Consider the following 7982-nt stretch of genomic DNA (forward strand, 5'->3'; position numbering starts at 1 on the left):
TGTGTGCGCGTGTGTGTGTGTGTTTCAGGGCAATAAACTACGAGGCCTAAAAGCCCAGAAAGCCGACAAGTCTGTTATTGACGATGAAGTCGAGAAATTACTGCAACTGAAAAAACAACTTTCTCTAGCGGAGGGCAAGAACCCGGAGCCGGCCGCTCAGAAAGGAAAGAAGAAGTAAAAAGGTGAACATGAGGGGAAAAAATCCATCATGCAGGAATATTTTCAGGGCTTACTGCACTATCCATCCACTCCTATAAAAATGCAACCTATCCTTTTTTAAATGCAATGAAGTCTGTTAAATGATCTTTTTAAAATGCAATAAAATCTATGTATTTCTCACGGTTTCTTGTTACTCCGAAACAACCATATTTTATTCACACAATCAATAAACACAAAGACAAAAAAAAATCTCAAGACTCAGTTCATTTTAAGATTTTAATAACAAAATGAGTGTAATACAATTCCGTATTCAGTAAGGCTAAATCAAATTCAGATACAAATGTTTCTACTCTAATACAGTAATTCGGCATGCACGTTTATTGTAAGATTAGGAAACTACAATATAAGGTAAATGATGACATGTCGTGATTATACACATATAGAAAAATAGGCATGAGGCAGAGAGTATGTTATAAACTGCTAGCTCTAAAAATTCTGGAAAAGTTTCAAGAGAAGGAAGTGAGAGCAATATCCCCGTCATCTGAACACACACACACACACTCACACACACTCTTAGAGGCCTCGGGTTGATGGTGAGAAACGCTCACAATCGTTCACTATAACAGTCCTGAGCTACTAATCTCTGTCAACTAGGGGTGAATTTACACGGTTAAAGCCCTTCGTTAACACATGACGTGAATTAAAACTGGCTGCTTACAATGAAATGCACCTACAATCACCGTCACTGATACAATCAGATCTCTTCTTCTCTCTTTATTATTGCAGTTCTGCCTTTTCTCTCGTCGTCTCTGCTACATTCCCTCAAGACTCCTCGGCACTGATGAACAATCAGCTTTCAATTACACAGAAAGTTGATTAACCTTTGGGTAGTTTAATAAACGTTGGTGCATTACAGTGCTATTATCAGACCAAAACCCGTCAAAAACAACCCGAATGCAAAGAAAAAAGGCGGTTTTAGTAGCATTACAATTTTTTGCATTATGATTCTTTTTTAATCACAATCGCACGCATTGATTAATGTAATGCAAAATATCTCATTCTTTAATTTGTTCATTTTAAAAACATTCGTAAAGAAGCAGTAGTACTTGTTTTACAGTCTTTCATTTTTGCTGGTTTAAATGTTTAAAACATTGCATTAAAGTCGTTTTAATTTACTGCAAAAAAGCTTTTGTAAAATTAGGCTTCATTTATCTAATTTCTTATTTGCTTTTGATATTTTTATTGCTGTAATGCAAGTTATTCTTTATTCGTAATGTCATTCATTAAATTGTAACATTTATACATCATAAAGGTACTTGCATTTAATTTATGCTGATTTAAATGTTTTTTTATAAATTGTATTAGTCATTTTAATGCAAAAACATTGATTTTTCCTTAAATTAGGCTTCATTTTCTTTATGAAAAATCTAATTTCTTATTTGCTTTTGATACTTTTATTGCCATAATGTAAATTTTATTTTTTTATTAATTTGTAATATCATTTGTTAAATTGTAACATTAATACATCACATTAGCATTTGCTTTTAAAAGAAATGGATTAGTCATTTTAGATTTTTCCTTAAATTAGGCTTAATTTTCTTCATGAAAAATCTAATTTCTTATTTGCTTTTATTGCTGTAATGCAAATCTTATTTTGTAATGCAATTCGTTCAATTGTAACATTTATACATTGTAGTATTTGCCTTTAATTTATTGCATTAGTCATTTTAATTTACTGCAAAAATCTCGCTTCATTTTCTTTATGAAAATTTATTTTTATTTGCTTTTTGATATTTTTATTGCTCATTCTTCAATTCATTTGTAATATAATGTGTTAAATTGTAACACACGTCGTAGCATTTGCCTTTAAAGGATGTTCATTTAAATGTATCACGCTGATTTAAATGTACTAAAATACTGATAAAAAAACAAAACATCAATTATCAAATTTCTTCTTGACTTTGCATTCGGGCTGAGTTCGGTCCGTGTTTCCGTTGGGCTCCACATTCTTTCTTTTCTACGGCTTAATTTGACTTTCTCTTTCTCTCTCGGCGGGAGTCGCTCAGTGAACCTCCTCTCTCTCCCCCCCGTCCTACGTGTCTTTTATCTCCCTCTACATGTGCATTTCACGGTCACCGCGAGATGAGTTTCCGCCAATTGTTTGTTTCCCTTTGGCCCCTGGGCTCCTCCTGTTGCTCCTTCACCTCCTGGTGTTGACGAGTCTCTCGATGAGTGCCCGGCGCGTCCGCTGCACCTCCTCTCCCAGCCGCTCGATCTCTGCTTTGAGCCGCTCGTTCTGATCCGTCAGCTCCTGCACCTTCCTCTCGTTCTCATGCTCACGCTCCCGTCGGCTCTTCTTCCCGGGGGACGGGGAGCAAGGCGCGCCTCCTCGTTTTCTCTTTCCCGGGCGAGCGGCGGAGATGGGAGGAGACGGCGAGCGGGACGCTGAGGAGCAGGACGAAGTGTCCGGGACAGTCGGGAGCTCCTGCACCTCTCGTTCTCATGCTCGCGCTCCCGTCGGCTCTTCTTCCCGGGGGACGGGGAGCACAGCACGCCTCCTCCTTTGTCGCCGGCCCGCTTTCTCTTTCCCGGTCGCGCAGGAGGGGACGGCGGCGGGGAGCGAGCGATATCACCGTCACTGATACAATCAGATCTCTTCTTCTCTCTTTATTATTGCAGTTCTGCCTTTTCTCTCGTCGTCTCTGCTACATTCCCTCAAGACTCCTCGGCACTGATGAACAATCAGCTTTCAATTACACAGAAAGTTGATTAACCTTTGGGTAGTTTAATAAACGTTGGTGCATTACAGTGCTATTATCAGACCAAAACCCGTCAAAAACAACCCGAATGCAAAGAAAAAAGGCGGTTTTAGTAGCATTACAATTTTTTGCATTATGATTCTTTTTTAATCACAATCGCACGCATTGATTAATGTAATGCAAAATATCTCATTCTTTAATTTGTTCATTTTAAAAACATTCGTAAAGAAGCAGTAGTACTTGTTTTACAGTCTTTCATTTTTGCTGGTTTAAATGTTTAAAACATTGCATTAAAGTCGTTTTAATTTACTGCAAAAAAGCTTTTGTAAAATTAGGCTTCATTTATCTAATTTCTTATTTGCTTTTGATATTTTTATTGCTGTAATGCAAGTTATTCTTTATTCGTAATGTCATTCATTAAATTGTAACATTTATACATCATAAAGGTACTTGCATTTAATTTATGCTGATTTAAATGTTTTTTTATAAATTGTATTAGTCATTTTAATGCAAAAACATTGATTTTTCCTTAAATTAGGCTTCATTTTCTTTATGAAAAATCTAATTTCTTATTTGCTTTTGATACTTTTATTGCCATAATGTAAATTTTATTTTTTTATTAATTTGTAATATCATTTGTTAAATTGTAACATTAATACATCACATTAGCATTTGCTTTTAAAAGAAATGGATTAGTCATTTTAGATTTTTCCTTAAATTAGGCTTAATTTTCTTCATGAAAAATCTAATTTCTTATTTGCTTTTATTGCTGTAATGCAAATCTTATTTTGTAATGCAATTCGTTCAATTGTAACATTTATACATTGTAGTATTTGCCTTTAATTTATTGCATTAGTCATTTTAATTTACTGCAAAAATCTCGCTTCATTTTCTTTATGAAAATTTTTTTTAATTTGCTTTTTGATATTTTTATTGCTCATTCTTCAATTCATTTGTAATATAATGTGTTAAATTGTAACACACGTCGTAGCATTTGCCTTTAAAGGATGTTCATTTAAATGTATCACGCTGATTTAAATGTACTAAAATACTGATAAAAAAACAAAACATCAATTATCAAATTTCTTCTTGACTTTGCATTCGGGCTGAGTTCGGTCCGTGTTTCCGTTGGGCTCCACATTCTTTCTTTTCTACGGCTTAATTTGACTTTCTCTTTCTCTCTCGGCGGGAGTCGCTCAGTGAACCTCCTCTCTCTCCCCCCCGTCCTACGTGTCTTTTATCTCCCTCTACATGTGCATTTCACGGTCACCGCGAGATGAGTTTCCGCCAATTGTTTGTTTCCCTTTGGCCCCTGGGCTCCTCCTGTTGCTCCTTCACCTCCTGGTGTTGACGAGTCTCTCGATGAGTGCCCGGCGCGTCCGCTGCACCTCCTCTCCCAGCCGCTCGATCTCTGCTTTGAGCCGCTCGTTCTGATCCGTCAGCTCCTGCACCTTCCTCTCGTTCTCATGCTCGCGCTCCCGTCGGCTCTTCTTCCCGGGGGACGGGGAGCACAGCACGCCTCCTCCTTTGTCGCCGGCCCGCTTTCTCTTTCCCGGTCGCGCAGGAGGGGACGGCGGCGGGGAGCGATTGAGGAAGGGCGAGCAGGACGCCGAGGAGCAGGATGACGATGTGTCTGGGACCGTCGGGAGCTCCTCCTCGCTCGCGGATGGCGACGGAGGCGCGTGATGCGAAACGTGGTACCCGGCGGTCACCATCGTCTCCACCGACCCGACGCCGCCCTCGCTGAGGAGCTCGAAGAACTCTGGCGGAAGCAGGTCTCCTCCGGATGAGGTGTGCTCCGAGTCGCCGCCGCCGCCGCCTCTCCGGTCATCCTTTCGCGATGGCGACTGGACGACGGGCGGTTCATCGGTGACCCGTTGCACCCCGTCGCCCCAAACCTGCCCCTCCGTCAACCAGGTGAGCGAGCAGCTCTCCAACACATCCAGAAACTCGGGCTCCTTCTGCATAACAAGAGAAACCGTTAGAACTGTGAAGTCTACAAGACGCGACCGTTGAGCGCCGTTTGACGTTACTGACCTCGGAGCAAGGCGGGGCTCTCGTGACTTTGGCCCCGCCCGCGTCGGAGCCCAGTATATCCTGTAGGTCTTCATACCACGCCTCCAACTCTGCACCACACAGCGGCCCCACGCCAGGGGGGCACAGCCACTCCGCAGTCATCGCACCAATCAGTCGCTATCCACAGACACAACACGATATGCTCCCACACCTAGCACACCAGACCTGAAAAACGGACAAACTGTCTAAAAGAAGTGGAAAACCACCTCTGTATGCTGTACTGCGCTGCACGTCTAGTGGGAGCTTCGGTGCATCAGCGGAGTCTAGCTTCACCTGCGCCGGCGGGTTTGGGAATAGCTGATTTATCTGGGTGACCCGCTATTATACGCGACATTAAGATCGACTGCTCGGCCACCCGGTGCAACAAGGACACATAGCGGCCAAACAGCATTACTGCACAACAAACAACAATCCCAGAGCTTTGAAACAGTGCATGCATGAATTGAGAATGTTTGGTTATTATTATATTTTTTTGGTCCGTTTAGTGTTGTTTGTTGTTTTTTATTTAAATCATTACGTTTAGTTATTAAATTAAAACGTATTTAAATTAATATATGTATAAGCTATAAAAATGCTCACCTCAAAAGTGTCTCTTGACAATCAAGTTTGAATGTGAGTTGTTGGCGGTATATTGTCCCAATGATTCTAGAGAAATAAAACATGGAACAGCTCAAGCCACAGGTCATGGTTCCAAAACTATTGCAAAACTATTTAAAAAATAAAAAAAATCATTCTCATGCAAAACACATTTCAGCTGAGAAACACACAAGCCATAAAGAACAATGAAAAAACATAAAGGACTTTTGGATCTTGATCAGATGTTCATTCAAATGACCCATAGCGATTATTGATTCTTTAATCTTTAATCTAAAATTAGGTCATTGTATTTTTTATGTAAACAAAGGCGCATTATGTGCTCGATGGCGCCCCCTGCGTGAGTCAAAACAACCCAGTGACTCGTTCTCAACACCAAGACGTTCAAGTTCAGCTGAAAAAACATCCAGAACTCATTTCTGAGTTATAAATACGATCAGCGAAGGACAATCGAGCTACTTTAGATGTCCGCGTGAGAATGAAAACAGCTCTAACACAAAGACCTGAGGCACTCCTGTGGTTTATTGTTTTTTTAAACATAAATCTTAATGCGGAGTGAAGCGACATAACTAAAAACTATTGTTTTTCTATTATTAATCTGTCAATAAATCGTTTAAGGATGTGGTGCCGGTTATTTGTTGTCTGGCTTACTCCAACAGCGGCTAAATCATAAATCGGTTATTTTAAAACGACTTAAAATTAAACGCTTGTGTCACTTAAGTAGTTTAAGCGAATTTTCTTTTAATTGCGCCCATCTGGAGCGGCGCTTTACGAAACTGACAGCGAGCCAATGACGTCATGGAATCAAAGTACAGGAGTGAGAAAACAAAGATCAAGCGCTCCGCGCCGAAATAACGCTTTTAAAGCACTTTAGCGATGTAAAAACACAACGGGCTGTGCATTACGACCGCATCCGTCTGCTTTCTTGAAGTGTACAAAGTTGCGCTCCGCTGGCGAGCGATGTAACAAAAACCGTTCCAAATCAAACGTGCGCTACAAAGTTGCCGCGATCGTAAGAAAGTGACAGCTGTCATCGCGAAGTAAAGTTTCGTAGCAAGTGACTCTAACGTAAATATAATTAAACAGGAACATAAAGCGCAACAGTGTTGCGTTAAATAAAGAAAACGGACGTTAAAATGAAAAAAGAAAATCTCCCGTGAAATTTGAGTTGAGCAACTGTACTCCAAAAACAGCTCGGGATAGTCGCCAAAACATGCGATGACACTCACCCTTTTCTTTTTATTATTTCTTTTCCTCGGCTGTTTCGGATTCAGGGTCTGCGTGTGTTTTTGTAGAGATTGGCGATAGCTCATGTTAACCATTGTTCAGTTGAAGTCACCGAGTGTGGATTTCGGAAACTCCCGGGGACATTTATAGAGTGACTCCAACCGAACTCTGGGGGGAGGATCTCAAGGTGCAACCTAATAGAGATTATGGGAAACTGACAGGAGATGGTCGGAGGCTTGGACCAATCGCGCGAGGCGGTCGGAATTCTTCTGCTTAGAGACATCCAATCAGCAGCCGCGCTAGGCGGGAGGGGCGGGACTTGATGACTTTGCTGGTTGTCTCGCTCCGCGAGAGTTTGAAGATGTGATGCAGTCATAAGACGGCCAGGACGAATTTGGGGCGTAAGGGAGTCACATGAAAGGAATGATGCAATCGTTGGCAACCGGTTTCTGGTTGGAGATAAGACTAGCAGAGCCCCAGCATGTTTTATTAAACAACCTTTCGTTAAAAATAAAAAAAGTGGCGAGCTACCTTATAAGGATGTAGAAAAATGTTTCCATTTTTGCTTGCGTTCGCATATGCGCCTATAAAAATATGCAACGTTAATATCCGCGGTCGTCGTGTGATGCATTTGTTCGCTCTTTTTTCATCTTTAATAACACCTCTCTAGTGACCCGAGGCGATTATTTCCCGTTTCCAAATGCATCCAGTTGAGCACTATAGAATGAGGATATTCCAGGAGTCCCAGCTCCTCACACATTTCACTCCAGTCAACATTCACAATCCGTATAAACCACACAGAGACCGCATCAAACCATTCAAGAACTCGAATGATTACGCTATAGCACGTTATTGTTCAACACACCTATTTATGATCACCAAATGAGCCCATAAAGTGATGTTGAAATGGTAAAGGACAGTATTTAGTTCACAGGTTAGTCTTGAAGAGTCTTCCAGAGTAAGATGCGTCCATGTAGTATTTTTCCCAACATGGATCCTATAGCCCATATATTGCACTTAAAGTGTGAAGGTTTCAAGACATTATTCTAGTTTTCAGAATGCTGTCATTTGGTTATCCAAATTTATTATAGACATAAGTGTGCCGACAGAACGTTTCAATTGCTTTTAAATGACATGCTTTACTGCAGTGAACTGTAAAATGTCCAT

General features: G+C 40.8%; 2 protein-coding genes across 4 annotated transcripts in view; one reads left to right on the top strand and one right to left on the bottom strand.

Annotated features, from left to right (window-relative positions):
* mars1 (methionyl-tRNA synthetase 1) overlaps nt 1-408 on the top strand; it is a 45132-nt gene extending 44724 nt beyond the window's left edge. The window contains exon 21 of the mRNA XM_016546603.1: nt 29-408. Coding sequence (XP_016402089.1) covers nt 29-178 — 150 coding nt within the window. The 3' untranslated portion in view covers nt 179-408. The remainder of the gene's footprint in view (nt 1-28) is intronic.
* Nucleotides 409-1932: 1524 nt separating this feature from the next.
* Nucleotides 1933-7008, bottom strand: ddit3 (DNA-damage-inducible transcript 3). 3 transcript variants are annotated; one of them, XM_016546602.1, is made up of 5 exons: nt 6818-7008; nt 5574-5639; nt 4956-5159; nt 4570-4879; nt 1933-2646 (listed from the first exon to the last, which is right to left on the bottom strand). In XM_016546602.1, exons 3-5 carry the CDS (start codon nt 5094-5096, stop codon nt 2360-2362), a joined length of 738 nt encoding a protein of 245 aa, XP_016402088.1. In that variant the 5' UTR covers nt 5097-5159; nt 5574-5639; nt 6818-7008; the 3' UTR covers nt 1933-2359. The 3 variants fall into 3 exon arrangements, with proteins under 3 accessions (XP_016402088.1, XP_016402086.1, XP_016402087.1); XM_016546600.1 differs by lacking the exon at nt 1933-2646 and having other exon boundaries at nt 3850-4879; nt 6818-7006; XM_016546601.1 differs by lacking the exons at nt 1933-2646; nt 5574-5639 and having other exon boundaries at nt 3850-4879; nt 6818-7006.
* Nucleotides 7009-7982: the final 974 nt, after the last annotated feature.

The sequence above is a fragment of the Sinocyclocheilus rhinocerous genome, unplaced genomic scaffold, assembly GCF_001515625.1.
Source record: "Sinocyclocheilus rhinocerous isolate Xijiao unplaced genomic scaffold, SAMN03320098_v1.1 scaffold2145, whole genome shotgun sequence".
Taxonomy (NCBI): Eukaryota; Metazoa; Chordata; class Actinopteri; order Cypriniformes; family Cyprinidae; genus Sinocyclocheilus; species Sinocyclocheilus rhinocerous.

What these genes read in the sequence shown, in the direction of transcription:
- ddit3 (XM_016546601.1), bottom strand. Translation starts at nt 5,096, where the DNA reads ATGACTGCGGAGTGGCTGTGCCCCCCTGGCGTGGGGCCGCTGTGTGGT. An exon ending in GAGCCCCGCCTTGCTCCGAG is followed by an intron (nt 4,880 to 4,955) that starts GTCAGTAACGTC and finishes CTTGTTATGCAG; the next exon opens with AAGGAGCCCGAGTTTCTGGA.